Below are 15347 nucleotides of genomic sequence, written 5' to 3'. Positions count from 1 at the left end.
AGTAACATGAACTTAGTGCAAAGACCATCATTAGTATCCAAGTATTCTCAGCGCTTTTTATTCACGTTAATTTTACCCGGTTTTGAAACTTTGAAATGATAACACATGTAGGTTAAATTTTCCCATTTTCACAAAAAAAAAAAAAACAGAAATAAAACACTAAAATGACATGAAATGCTACATATAATTGCCTTACATTGCGGCTGCGTTGGAAGGAATTTTTGCGGGTACAGCAGTCAGTTTTCTTCCTTTCTTAACAGTGATTACCATTTCTTGACCATTGGGTGAGATGAGATTACACTCACAGCTGGAGGAACAGCCTTTAAGAGAAGACAAATAAAATGTGCATTAGGTAATAACTAGCATAATTTAGTTTTTGCTTTCACCTCTAAACTCTTTCCTGGCCTAAAACAGCTAAGCTTCGAGCAGCAAAGGTAATCCAAATCTTTCATTGAAGCGAGTAAGAAGAACTGAGATATGCGCCACTAGCAAAGCGGAAATGAAGGAATTTCATTGAAAACACTCAGTGATGAATTATGAAAGGGATACCGTTAATTTTCGTTTAAATTCCACAAGCTAAGAAATGGTGAAATCATATGGAAGTTGGATTCTAAGACACTAACAATGGAAAAGGAGATAAAAGAAGGTCAAGTTCTTTTGCACCTTCACGAAGGCCAACTTTGAGCTTTCGCCATCTGCAAAACTTCTTGCTGCAATTTTAACTGGCTTTTCAATTAATTTCTTAAATTATACCCCATTTTGACTGGTGCAGTTGTTCATCGTATGACTCCGTTAGTTTAAAATCACACCGTACTTTTAATGGAATTTTTTCTAAACCAAACATCTTTGTTTGATTTCAAACAAAATTCTCCCGTTCCTGGTAATTGTTATATAAATAACCCACCGACTGTCAAGCAGCAATCCTAACAAAATTGCCGTTTCATTATGTTACTCCCTACCTTCGTACTGGATGCATTCCGTCGGATCAACATCTACCAGAGGAAAAATGCAAAGCAATTACCATGTGATACAATCAACTCGTTTTGAAATCTTTGTCTTCTCTAAGTTAATGTCTTACGATCTGATAGGATTTGGCGGAGTTATTCAACCATCGCTTGGTCTGTCATCACTCTCATTAAGTTACAGATACTGGAAACAAAGGTTTTCTTCACATTTTATGGAATCAGTAACCAGCATAACACAGTGGGTTAATTCAAGCACGGGGGCATAAACCCACCCCCTGACCCAGTTGTCCGGTTCAAGTGGGAAAGGCAAGTGCAAGCGGCAAGAACATGTCTACTTGTATGTAACCACCTACTTTTCTCTGAAGTGTAATATAGCTTCATCCCAGATCTGGTGACTTTGTGGTCGCTGACAAACATTATTTCCATGACATTTGACGAGGACAAGAGAAAGGCGGGAAATCTTTGTCCACAATATCGTCCGATCTTTCTCCTTGCATTGGCCTGCCCACTGTAAACTTCTATAAAATCATTATAGCAAGAGGGATGATCTTCCAACTGGAATTCCAAGAATCGTAGTTTTATGATGTTTCCTGGTGGACCATTGATCGTCCAATGGCAGCGCGTTACAGGCGGATAGTAACCAGGGTAGTGAGGGGATAGAATGAAGCCTGATGAATTGGTAAAGTTTACGTTGCATTCTGAAGAAAAAAAGTTGAAGTCAAATGGACAACGTCATGGAGAGAGGAAGAGAACCAGCAAGAAAATTGTATTTTGGAATTCAACTGAGCAGACCTCCAACACAATACTTTAAAATCATTATCAAATGGAAGTTTGCACAATGCTAACACAGCGTGCATAGTTTGGAGAGGACTACTATGGAAAGGTATTTTTAGAGCTATATTTTTCTAATCCCTTCCTCTAAATGTAGCCGCAACCCAACCCATATTCCGTTACATATAAGAATGAAATGAAATTAAAACTTAATTAACGTGTCGTACCTTCAATTCTAGCGTACTAATTGGGGACACCTAACTACTTTACATTATAAAATATACATACGATCGATCAATACTACTATACAATGTGTTGAAAGACACCTATCTACTGCACATTATAAAGTATACACAATGATCGATCAGTACTACTTATAAAAATTATAAAACTTAAAAAAACATACAAAAATAGAAAATCTAAATGTTCAGCGAACACTTTTCAAACTTGACCAATGTTTTGATATTCAAATCATTGTGTTTGTACCTTGTGTTGCTCTTAAAGGGAATGGAGGACAATATCCGGGAATAACGTGAACACCTCTGACACTAACGTAACCAGGCTCACTGCCCAAATCAGCTTCAAAGGAAACCTGGAAAAAATAAAAAACTTTAAACTTTCTTCTGCAATTTTATTTAACGAGAAATGGGATGACAGTCAGATTTTCTTTTAGATATAACTTAATAATGCGTTAACGTGAATCAAAGATTGCGGGCTAGCCTTGTAACTGATGGAAGATGGCCGTTCAGTAAAATACCTAAAAGTTTCATGAAACTTTATCAGGGAGAAATTGGCTTACAAAAGGGAAAATGGAAAGGTATCGTTTACCTTTATTTCAACATTATCGCAATTTTATCGGCCTACCTGGGTATGCGTCCAGTATTTAACAAAAATACTTAATACCCCATTTTGCTATAAGCTACGATTCCAAAGGTTATATATTTATGTTAGGTTTTACTTGTGAACAATTTGCAGCTATGCTTTTTTCGCTTTTAACGTTACCTTCTTTTTAATTGTCAGGTTCAATCTCCTGCAAATGAGATGGTCAGGAAATGACTATCCATGAACATTAGAAAAAATTAAGCATAAGGAGCAATAATAGAGAATATAAAGCACGAACCCTAAACCAAGGGTTTATTTTACATTCCTGCATCAATCGTAAAATGCCAATAAAAATTTAACGCAAAAAGACATATCTTCACCGACCTGGTATTTTGCCACACTCGGCACTGCTATTCTTCCATATTTCCACATTCCATCTGTATTGTCTGTTTCGTTCACTGCCCACATTAACCTCCTTGTGTGGTATGCCAGATATAACTTTTGGTAAAGACGCAGGACCCGTCTTCCAGATCCATATACGAGATACCTAAACCGCACGCAGACAACGTGACCTGTATAGAAACGCTCGTAAAGTGGACTTTTAAATACGGATGTCTCAGATGACTGGGAAGTACTGTTACTGAATACCATGTAGCGATATCCTATGTTGAGAAAGTAAAAGGTGAAAACCAACATTTGTGCAATTAAAAATTATTCCCCGAGCGCTCGTTGGATATAGATGATAAATAGGCAACAAGGCGCGTAGCTACAACTTAACCAATGCATGCCAGAGATAGAATATTAGCAATCAACCCATTTTGAGGCCTCTGACATAACATTATAGCATTTTAGGATAGCTTGAAGTTTAGCCACAGGCTATTCATTATGTACAATTAGCCCAAGCAAGAGCTTATCACGTGATCAAGTCATGCATAGGGCGTCAGCATTTTGATTGTTTTCTCTTCAATCTTTCCTTCTCACAGTCCTTCTAATTATATCCTGTTTGGCTGAAAGGTAAAAAAACCTTTACGTAAACTTTTCAACATATTTTTACTTCATGATACAATTTTGAGCTACCCACCTTTATTATCAATACATGACGCCGGTTTTTGCACTTTCAGATCTCCAACAATATTATTCTTGAAATGCGACCAGGGTTTGATGGCATTTAGAGGATTCACACCACAGCCTTGTGACATCCACTTTATGGCACTGCTATCTAGGTATTTGTTAAAGATGTTTACGTAGCTGATCAATCCAATAAATTGGCCAGCCTTAGGATCAACTTTCGACTGTTCCTCTGTTACTCCGACAACAAACTCACCTCTTCCTGTGGAAGATAAGTATCAATGTTGGTTACTTTCTTTTGCTATTGAAACAATTTGGGGGAAGTTCCCACTAATAATCATATCATATACGAAACACGACGTTCGTATTTTCCGGAAATAAAACACCGAGTCACCGTCCGCGACATTGAAATCTAAATGAAAGCAAAACATCTCTCAAGAAAAAAAAAAAGAAAAAAAAAAGAACAGGGGAAGTGACCCATATGCTAAAGCTACAACGAGAATTTTTACTCGGTAGTTTAATGCCAGAATACATTCATTCTTGTACAACACCATAGTGAAATCACAGGATGACCAAAATGACTTCCTAACAAGTTTTTCCTGTCTAAGTTACATCTATCATAAACAGATTGCCTAATCCCCAAAATAAACTAATTTGGTCATAAAGATTAAACTTCATTTTCTTCACTGACACTTCGTTACTTATTTATTAGTCGACGTTTTTCTCTTGAAAATGAAGATTTTTCTAAGCTTCAGAGTTATCCGTTTAAGGACGCGTTTGACTTGTAACCGAGTGTTTACAAAATATCGTGTATGCCTGAATTTAACCAACCAGGAGAAAATTCGCCGACGTGCACCGTTTGTAGCTTCAAAGTAATCTAGTTTCAAGACAAACATTTGTGAACAAATTTGATGACGCACCCATAGTCAATGTCCATTGAATTATAATTTAGTGGCCATTTGTACTTTATCCCGCCTGGATGGTCGCATTTAAACAAAGGAAACAAACTGACTTCTGCAGCCAAGGAATGTTTTAGTGTCTCAAAGTTTGGCAGTTATTGGATTAACACCAGTTTTAAGACTATTTTAATTTCAATAGTTTCGTCTAGAGAAGCAAATGAAATAAAAAAAATCTAAATCAATTATGTACCAAAAAATAAGTCAACAATGAAGTCAGTAATCCATTTATGTGTCTGTCAATCAAGTCTCCATATCGTAGATCAAATGAGTCAGCATTGCGGATGCGAATATCGTCTCAGGCCAGTTGTTTTGGTTGGTAGCAAACAAGAACGTTAACCTCGACAATTCTACAACTGACTAGTGTACAACGAAACCTGTCAAGTTTTTCCTCGACAAATATCTATTTAACAAAAATATGCATGCCAAGGTTTAAGCAAGAAAACCTTAGAACCAACAATATGTCAACGAAGTCTTGCGGGTGCTCAAACCACCGAGGGAAACTGATCAAAGAAATTTTTCATTCCTTTACAAACGTGTAATATTAAGGATTTTCTTCACCACAACCTTCTTTACAGTTTACAACAAAAATAAATCGACAAAAATAACTTGTCAAGAGAATGTTTCTCGGGTGCGACCACTTTTAAATAAAGCACATACCAGGAATAGCTTCTCCATCAGAAAAACCATTTCCTGAGAGAATTGACTCGTCATTGTAGATAATGACTTTTCCTCCCACAGAAGACCAAACCAAACAAATATGATGCCAAGTGCCGTCGTTTGCTTTTGATGTAGTTCTTGCCCTAGTAGAAAGCAAGTAGAAAAAAAAATAAAAGCAATTAAATATAATTACCGTTATAATCCATCAAATATTTTCGCTCTCATGCAATTGGTCTAAATGCGTCACATGACTGAATACACCTCACTAAAACTGGGAAATATCCGAGTGATATTCCCCAAGTGATATTCCCTAATTTCTCAAACTTCAAGGCTTTAAGTTTTAAATAAGCCTAATGTCAAGATGGGGGGAACGATTCGCTTTTGTGACAGAAGATTTAAACCTGCCGGTCGATAAAGCGGTACCAGAAAGCACCCAAAAAAAAACTTTCATACGCTGTAAACTTTTTGACGGTAAGCTGTTCGTCTAAATTGTGACCAGGAGCTTGACACAGTGTTCAAATACTCGTTGCAATATTTTCGTTTGCTTTTAACCAAGTTTCATTCTGTTCAACAGTCCTTGAATTAAAAATGTGACAAAAACATATGTCTGAGGAAACGTTTTAGCCCTTCTCATTCTACAGTTCTAGAGTATTTATAATTTTCTTTCAGCCCGACGAAAGGACAAAGCCATAATAAAGCCAGCACAAGCCCACAAGCCATTAAACTAGTTTACAAAATAAGACCTCGTAAATTTTTTGCGTAGATTTTCATCAAAGCTCGCTCACACGACGATAAATATTACAGTCGTATTTAATGAGAGCAATTCGTGCTGGTGAAGCTCTAGAGTTTCACTGATATAATATGTTGGGACTACTAAAAATGAAGTAAACGAGAGTTTTTATCTCAATAGATAATTGCAGCGCTTTTTTCAGGTATCTACAGCAGCAGCATGTACCACATTTTTTTTGGCAAGGCACAGTTGTGATTTGGAGGTCTCAGAATGCTTCTTCCTTGCTAGATTTGTAGCACTTTTGTCGTGAGGACAGTAATCCTTCCAATTGAATTCGTAATCCTAAATAGTTTTTTTTTAATCATGATGTTCACATTGTAACATTTTTGCGTCTTTACTTTTCCTCAGTAGGTTCCTCAAAGCAACGGCAAAGAAATTCACAGAGACAAAATATAACAACGGCAGAAGCAGGACTCTTGCATAGTTGATATGTTTTGTATAGATAACACGTAGCCTAACAATTAATGCTCTTACAAATTTGTCTTGCCAATATAAACGTAGAATCCTCTGTAGTCTAAGAGTCCAATGGCAGTGATGTACTTCCCGCTATTTTCATATCGTACTCTGTACCATATGGGAGTGCCTGCACTAGTTTTGTCTGATGTCTTCATCCAGAAGCAGATGGTAAACTCAGTGAGATCGGGTAGATCAGTGATGTTCACATAGCCAGACTGAGTGTGATTCTCAGCAAACTCTAGTTGATAATTGCTTTCCATCGAAGGACCTGTACCAAGTTAGAGTTTACTGATACTACTTTACATTTGCAATGCGCTTTTGCTTTAAGGTGGCCGAGCACAGTTTTCAAGTATACAGGTGTTAGTAAACATTATTTGAAAACTATGTATTCTGAGTACCTGAAATTAGCATGGTGCAAAATTAACTACGAAGGAATAAATTTTGATACTTCTTGTTGAGCAAGGTGCTGTTGCCATGGCAACACAGCAAGCTATTAACCGTCCACAAATAAAGGTTTTCCTTAATTTTTAGAAAAAGCACTCGTTAGATTTTTTCCATTTTTTGTATCCAGAAAAACTCACAAAATACTGACAGAGTGACGCTGCTTTCAAGTAATTTTAACAGAGAGATCTCCTGTAAATGTTGGTTTCGCACTTAAATGTTTTTTGAAGACACCCTCTGTTAGATTTTGTTTTTTGTTTGTAGGCGAGTTACGCTTCTAGAGAACTACTGTTTTGTCAAATTTCACGAAATTCTAACGAGCGGTTCCTTAGAAAACAGTTCATTTCCATTAAAACAACCAGTCACAATTTTTTGCACAAATGCGCATGCGTGGCTTTCAATTAGGTTTTCTCAGCAAAGATGAAAGCGTACAAAAAGGCTTAGCTCTTCGTGAACTCACTTTTTTCGTTCGGCGATAAATGAAGAAGGATTCACAAACAAGAAACTGAGTTATTTTAAGAGCTAAACTTACATTTGTGATCCATTTAGTATAAAATCGAGGGATCGATAGTATTTGCTTACCACAACCCTAGCGCGCGCTTAATAGCATCACTAACAGAATCTGTAAAGCGCCCGCAAACTGTGGTCGGCCACCTTAATACAGGTTTTTGACAATAGAAGTCACTATTAAAGTCAAGTTTAAGATGTCCATGTCTGCTTAAGGTGGCTTACTACAGTTTTTGTACTATGCGAGCTTTGATCTGCGTGCGCGCTGCCCAAGGCATGCAAAAGCATCACGTGCGAGCAAAATCACGCAAGCCAGCTGAGGAAATCCCGCGAGCACAAAAACAAAATGGCGGCTCTCGGAAAAAATTTCGTGGTATTCCAGGTAGGTTTCAGAGGTGTGCTTACAGTAGCTAGATTGTATTTGGGCTTGATAACTGAAAAAACGTGTTGTCTAATGGTTGCCGTTCCTTAACAGCCTTAAAGCCTTTGCAGAGTTGTGATTTTGCGCCAAATGTTTGAACACGAAGGCAGCATGCATTCACCAGTTGGAGCGCGCGCGCGCTAGAACCCGGGTTTTCCCAGAACAAGCATGAGCAATGGTATTCTCACCGGAGGTCGCAATAACTATTTTTTCTTGCTTAATATCTCCAAATCTAGCCGTACAACCTATGTTCAAATTTTTGCTGTTGACAGAAAACACTAAAACGGAAACACGAACTTTTTTTAAAGAAAATCTGTCAGAAATGTTTTTAGGAATTTTCAAATAAGGCATAATTTCCCAATTTTGTCATTTGCCAAATTTCTCCCTTACAGAATTTCGTGTTCTTCCATGTAAATACTTATTTTTGGCCACTTTCCAAATCCTGAAATTTTAAACAACTCTAAGAGGTGTAGTTTCCAGGCCCCCACTAAGACTCATTCTTTTGTATTTAACACTTTTTGAGCATTCCAAATTTAATTTGTGACTCAAAATTATCTCTATTGTTTTTATTGTACTAGAAAAAATGACCAAGGAAATTCCTGTTGGCGTTTTTCTTAAGTTTGATTTAAGGTTTTCTTTCACTCCAGAAAACTGTAGTAAGCCACCTTAAGCTAATTACAAAGGAACATCTCATTTCAAATTACCACCCGTTAAAATGACGAAGAACCGGATCTTTTAGTAACAGATGTTTAGTAGGTACTGACTGGGTTGAAAAGATAACTTACATATTTTCTTTCTGTATGTGGTCATACATGTACATTAAACGGAACACGCTTACATACGTGTAACAGCTATAGTGGTAATGCTACACACTTAATTAGATTATGACCATTTTATTTCAGTTTGTTCTTTTCATTTACCTTAATCCGTTACTTGTAGCATTGGTATGGAATTATGCTGTGTGTATTGGTGTAAGATTTTAATCAACACAAAACAAGTGTGATTGTTGTTGCTTTTTTACCTTGCATTCGGTTCCATCCTTTCTTTTGTAAGTAGGAATTGACTTGATTGGTTGATCTTTCCATTTCTTGTTTCACTGTTTGTCTCCACGGTAAAACGTTTTGCTTGGAGTTAACCCATCCACATAATCCTTCGTGAAATTCCAAACAGCCATCGTTTACTGCAAAATGTATATATATTTCCACCATCAAATAAGTAGAGTATAGTAATCAAGTTCAGACAAAAATGAGAACCATGTCATACAATGCATAATAATTATATAAGAATCTCAACTATCTTAGACTAGTAACGAAATAAATGACACCACTCACATCTAGAGAAAGTTTACAGAAGGAAACTGTAAATTAAAATAAATAAATAAATAACTAAATAACTAAATAAATAAATAAATAAATAAATAGATCTGCAAATGAAATGCCTGGAATGAATTTAATGCACAAACCATGCAAATGGATATGAAGGTGGATGTGGATCACGGATGGAAGGAGTGATAAATATGAATGCAGGATGAATTGACGGACAGACGAGCGGATGGATGGACGGACGGATGTATCCATAAATAAATCAGATGTACGAATGTGTGGACGGACGGATGGACGAAGGGAAGGAAGGATAGATGGGTGGATGGACAGATATGCATAGATCGCGATAGTTAGGTGGAGTTTTTTTTCTCACACGGTCTCCTAAAGAACCATTACTTACCAGCACACCATCCCAACTTTTGCTTTTGTTGATTATTCGATGTCTCTTTGCACCGCAAATTTTGGGTGTTCTCACCAGTACACGTGTTATTTTTGTACGCAAATGGGAAATTGCAGCAACCTCCAGCAGTGGTTTGCCGTTTTCCCAAAAAATGTACTGAAAAACGTCAATATTATGAGGAATATGCGACTGGGAGGGGGCAGAATGGGAATTTTCCAAATGTCTTTTGGTTTTCTTTTACCCACGGCCTTCACAACAACTTCTGAATATGTCATGCGCATTGACTCTACCATTTACTCGGTTAACACCGCTGTTAATGAGATAGCGTTGTGCCTTCACAAAAATATTGCTTAGTAAAGGTTTGCGGGCAACCTTTTAACAGGGCTTGCTTTCTGATGGTTTTCAATCCAAACGGCCAATCAAAAGACAAAACCTGTAAAGCAGTCAGCCGTCACTTGAAAACTCTGCTTCTTCCACAGCTGTTGCATTTTGATTAGCAAGTTGGATGGGAAGAAACTCTGCTTCTTCCACAGCTGTTGCATTTTGATTAGCAAGTTGGATGGGAAGCTAACACAAAGTTGTTGCAAAGACAGCTTACTAGCAAACGAACTGAACCATTTGTCCCCTGAGATGCGGAAGACACGCAGGCGTCCAGCCAGTTAATATAAAAACTTACTATATAAGGTAAATACTTCAGCCGCTTTAAGGGGGCGCAAAAACACTGCCAGGTCTCTAAGAAAACCATGAAGTACTTCGTTTGTATCTTTCTTGAAGCCAAGCTCATATATGGAGTGATTGGTCGGATTGAGCTCGTTATCTGGTCCTTGATATTCAGAATCCGTTTCACCGGACTGTTCCCCGTCTAAGTATATTGTCCCTTTACGGGTGCTTCGATCCCAAACAAAGACAAGATGGGTCCAGACATTTGGATGAACAAATCTATAAATGCAGTATAAAGTAAGCAAAGTTAATGTTATCAAAGCCTGTCATATGACAGAAACCAGATAAGTCTAACCATTAAAATCAGTAACGGATTGCCTTATTCCACTTTAAATGTGTTCTGTTTTCTGTCAGTATAAGACATGACATATGCCGAATCATCCTTTTCTTTTAATAGTATTAAAGTTTAAATGAACTCAGTCGACTTTTTTTTACCCTATAGCGCTTTTCATTATTTTGCTTGAAATGAGGAAATGTTATCATTTCAAAAGAACTGTTAAGAGCTGTCAGCCTCGTAATTTAGTAAATATACAGTACAGAAGAAGTGTTACTGTATTATTGTACTAACCCTGTACTCGCCATATGAAGTAAATCTAGCACATTACCAGGTCTTCTCAAATGAACATACACGCTTTCGACAAAAACATACACCCTGAACTGGAAGGGCGATGACCAATCAGAGATAAGATGTGCTAGTGTGTGCACATCTTGGACGTTAAATCGAATGGCGATTGAAAAGCTACTCTTCCGAAAATCTATTGCTGGAATGTCTGCATAACCAGTTCGGCCATCGAGGTACAGAGATTTGAAACCACTTCTTATTTGGTAAGAAGCTGTTCCTCGCAACCTAAAAGGATAAGTCAGGGATAAATGTATAACAACAATGTTTTTACAAACTGGTAAAATCTTAACTATCACCTCAATGGGTTATTCCAGAAAAAATCCACACCCCCCCCCCCCCCCCGACGGATGGGGTCGTTTTTTAACCCCCCCTCTCACCTGGATTTCCTGAAGGACAAGACCCCCGCTTCTGTCTGGATTTCCAAAACAAAAGACCCCCCCCTCCCGCCTGGATTTCCGGAAAAAATATTAGGCTTCAATTTAATTTATTTTTAACAGAAAATACGCACAATCACGTCTAGAAGATGTTCTTTTTTAATTTCTAAAGCTTCGGCTAATATTAAAAACTCTATCGCGTGGAACTAAAAAAAGAAAGCAACAATACGAAAAAGCGAACGAGTTCATCCTTTGTGCCCAATGGACAACACCCATGGAAACTTAAAACTGCACGCAGAAAACGCACTGGCTGCTTGTTCAACTGTGCTAAGGACGATGGAACTTCAAAGAGGTTACCACTGTATATGTTGCAGGAACCCGTCCAAGAACTTTCTCCTTCTGTTGCTTTCGCAATAACTTACGTTTCCAAAAGTTTTTTCGAGGTACAGATGGCTACAAGTTCCTCTCGAGTATTTTCGACGAAGAGGGAATGTTTGGACCAAAATTCTTTGGAATTATCTTCTTCAGCTAATAGCTCTGCATCCTTGCTTGCACAAGTAAAAAAATCTTCTGCCTGACGCAGTGGAATCCACGCGAAGAATGCAATGGCGGACGTGAAATTACACAACGGTGGCGCGCTGGGTCTGGTACGAGTAGAAATGTGTCAGGCGTTTCAAACTCTTCGTTGCAACAATGTTGCGATGGCTCGTTCTTTACTATCTTGTTGTTCGCGTTTTCTGCTATAAAAGGACCTGCGAAGGAACTTAGATTATCATTTATTTTAGGTGAGAATATGTGAACAAAATATTTCTATTATTTTCAGGGTCTGAGAGTGCTGAAGTGTCACCGAACTAAACGTTCGAATCGCGTGAACTATCGGTTGAAATGACTACTGCAGGAGACTTTCTTAAGTTCAACCCCCCCTCCCGCCTGGATTTCCAGAGTCTTTGACCCCCCCTCCGGTGAGAATTTCCAGAATCCCATCCGTCGGGGAGGTACGGATTTTTTCTGGAATTACCCAATGTTTCAATATTCGTTTTTTTTTTCTTTTTTTGTTGTTGTCGTTGTTTTTCCTACACTCAGATGTGTCGTAAAATGTAGCACATTTCCTGCCATGGAAATATAAGGAATTTCATATTTTTGACGAACTACATGAGCTTTGTTATCATTATCACGTTATTATTGTATTTATTAATAATCATTAAAATCATTAATGATGTTGTTATTCAAGAACCTTTCAGATGGCCCTTACGGCTGATAAACTAACCTTATTATGCGGAATTTGGGAGGGCGGGAGGGGCTCTTAAAAACTCATACAAACTGAATGAACCTTAGATCAACTCAGTTGAGTGACACCTTTCATACAAAAAAAAAAACAGAACATTTTAAACTCCTAACAAATTTGCCTATGAAATATATTTAGAATGGTAACATCAAATTTCATAAACATGGAAGTGTCAGTCGCAAATGTTGAATTTTTACAAAATTCGCACTTTTGATAGCTTTAATTTGCATGCGTATTTAAGGCAAGCGTGTTGATTCCCAATCCTATTTAATAGGTTAATTACTTACAATGAAAACAATTATTGGATAATTCAGTTGGTGGTTAAGCTATCAGCTAGCTAACTTACAAAATGTACTTTAGAAAACTCCAAATCCAGAAAAAAAAAGAATAATTTGTTCATAAAATGGATGTTAAAATAATAATAATAATAATAATAATAATAATAATAATAATAATAATAATAATAATAATAATAATAATAATGATAACAATCTTTATACAGGGAGCCCACATCACGAAAGTGATATTCAGTGGGGCCCTGTAGATTGAGAAATGATTGAAAACTTACAATTATTTTAAAAATTACAATTATATCCACAACAAATACCAAATATTCTTGTCTGTTCCATCTAGTTTCCAGAAATATTTTGAGCCGAGAGAATTTTGGCCAAAGTCTTTGCTTGCTTCTATAAGTTAAAGAAAATAAACAAAAGTACTTCATTATTTTATTTTACTGCAATACTTAAATTTATTTACTCTAAACCCAGTCTGCTGGGAAACTTTACAATTGATATTTTGGTAAAGTGAACGTTTTATCAAAGAAAAGCAATTGGTGGAGGGACCATATCCCCTACCCCCCCCCCCCCCCCTATTTTGGGAGTATCCTTGGCTTTTGGGGCATGCCTCTAACAGGCTAGAGTATTTTTTTTATACCGGTGTTTCCTTCAATACGTGATTGTTAACCTGCGTAGCGAGCGTTTCTGTTGGGGTTTTGTGCATTGTTTCCCTTTTGATTGCGCAGATATTGGGACGAGAGTGAAAGACACCTGTAGTATGGGGAGGGGAGATGAGAGCGAGGAAACACTTGCCCGTGAACATGGCAATTTTGAGGAATCCCTTTTGCCCTCGGACGGGGTTCTGATTTGCGCGGCACGGTACTATTGATTGACATCCACAGATCTAAGTTTCTAGTATCATTTACCTAAGATTCTCTTACTGAAAGAGAATTCGATACGCCAGCTGCAGTAAAAAGTTCCAAGTGCTGGCAATGGCAAAAAGAAAAAAAAGAACATGCTCGTGCTTTAGTGATTTGCTCCCTCCAAAGTATCATTCACGAACAGATTCTAGAAGGATAACTGCAGACTCGCTACTCATCAAAGTGCAATTTCATCGACACAGACTGAGCGTCACGTTCTTGTTATTGTTTGTATCAGCTGAAAATGTCCTGAGAAGCAATAGTTTTTAACAAGTCTCATACTGTAGACACATGGACCAGAGAAAGGTTCAGATGTCGCAAGGGGAAGTAATTCCTCTTCCTCCTCTCTCCTTCCCCGTCCTTCGCTTTCATTTCAGCGCGTTCAACCAGCTAAAAAAGGCAAAAAAAAAACCTATCGCAACGTTGTTGCACAAGCCACGTCTTGTAAAAAGAATGTCACATGGCCGTGGTGACGACGTTACAAGAGCTAAAATTGGCGCAACCCAAAGCCTGGATAAAAACGGTTTCGGTTTTTACATTGATGTTTCTTTCCCACCTTATCATTCGTTGGTTTACACTTGTGTGGCCAAGTCAATATAGTCAAATAGTCAATATCATGAATGAAACTGAGAACTGTGATAGTGTTTGATTTACGAATTTCTTTCTTTTTCTTCTCGATCCACTCACCTTGCCATGGAATTCTTTCACAACTTTCCAGTTGAAACACAATGTCATCCAATGCAATGATCGTCCAGCGTGAGCTCTTTCGTCCTTCGAAAAGAACCTTTTGAGAAAGAATTCATTCTTCGTAAAAGAGCTATCAATATCAAACAAAACAAAGCAATGGTTTCATATTTTTAGCACAGCAATTGAAAGATATGGAAAAACGTATGCTCTATCACCAAAGTCCAAAAGCTGATGTCGTATCTTAATAGGTCTTAGTGGGTTTGGTAAGATATTATAATAATACATTTTTCAAGGTTAGCCTGTTTTTTCTTTCTGAAGATCTGGCCCCAGTTGTTCAAAGAGTGGATAACTTTATAAATCCACTGGATAAGTCGCTATCCAGCGGAGCAAATGTACCCCAACCAATGCTTTTGGCAAGTTTTACGCACAATCCCATTCTTAAATTTGACATGTGCTTCTACTCTATTCACAAATTATAGGACTATCATGAAAATCTTGCAAACATTTTATCTGCTGGATAGCGAACTATCCAGTGGATAAAATTATCGGCCCTTTGAACAACTGGGACCTGGTAGGAAGAAACCAAAAATAACATATAGCTGTTTCAACAACAGTTGTCAGAAAGAGCATAAAAGCGTACACGATAGGAAAGATAGTCTGGGTAACATCCAATAAAGTTCAATGAAAGCTAAGAATCTATAATGCCTCAACCGTAGAGCGAAGACTTTAGGTAAGACTTGAGATACGCTTTATTGGACAACCTTTGTTGAAACAGCTGTATAAACACCCCAAAATGTATTTTAACTGACTGTTTAAATCCAAATAATCTTTAAAGTGGTTTTATCTAAATCAATTTCCTTTTTATTTATTTATTTATTTATTGAT

At 37.4% G+C, this 15347-nt stretch overlaps 1 protein-coding gene across 1 annotated transcript in view; it reads right to left on the bottom strand.

Annotated features, from left to right (window-relative positions):
• The window catches only part of LOC146489723 (uncharacterized), a gene marked incomplete at its 3' end in the record, with an annotated part of 83995 nt that overhangs the window by 17332 nt on the left and 51316 nt on the right, over positions 1 to 15347 (bottom strand). The window contains exons 27-40 of the mRNA XM_085104886.1: positions 14463 to 14559; positions 13188 to 13266; positions 10868 to 11146; positions 10256 to 10518; positions 9580 to 9735; positions 8879 to 9037; positions 6507 to 6756; positions 5243 to 5385; positions 3640 to 3888; positions 2943 to 3220; positions 2223 to 2328; positions 1319 to 1663; positions 960 to 992; positions 197 to 320 (exon numbers count right to left, since the gene is read on the bottom strand). Of these exons, the coding sequence (XP_084961012.1) occupies positions 197 to 320; positions 960 to 992; positions 1319 to 1663; positions 2223 to 2328; positions 2943 to 3220; positions 3640 to 3888; positions 5243 to 5385; positions 6507 to 6756; positions 8879 to 9037; positions 9580 to 9735; positions 10256 to 10518; positions 10868 to 11146; positions 13188 to 13266; positions 14463 to 14559 (2561 nt within the window). The remainder of the gene's footprint in view (positions 1 to 196; positions 321 to 959; positions 993 to 1318; positions 1664 to 2222; positions 2329 to 2942; positions 3221 to 3639; positions 3889 to 5242; positions 5386 to 6506; positions 6757 to 8878; positions 9038 to 9579; positions 9736 to 10255; positions 10519 to 10867; positions 11147 to 13187; positions 13267 to 14462; positions 14560 to 15347) is intronic.

This window comes from Pavona decussata, unplaced genomic scaffold (genome assembly GCF_977016875.1).
Source record: "Pavona decussata unplaced genomic scaffold, jaPavDecu1.1 SCAFFOLD_4, whole genome shotgun sequence".
In the NCBI taxonomy this organism is placed as follows: Eukaryota; Metazoa; Cnidaria; class Anthozoa; order Scleractinia; family Agariciidae; genus Pavona; species Pavona decussata.
The sequence above is the reverse complement of the archived record's forward strand: the minus strand, read 5'-3'. Positions and strand labels throughout refer to the sequence as shown.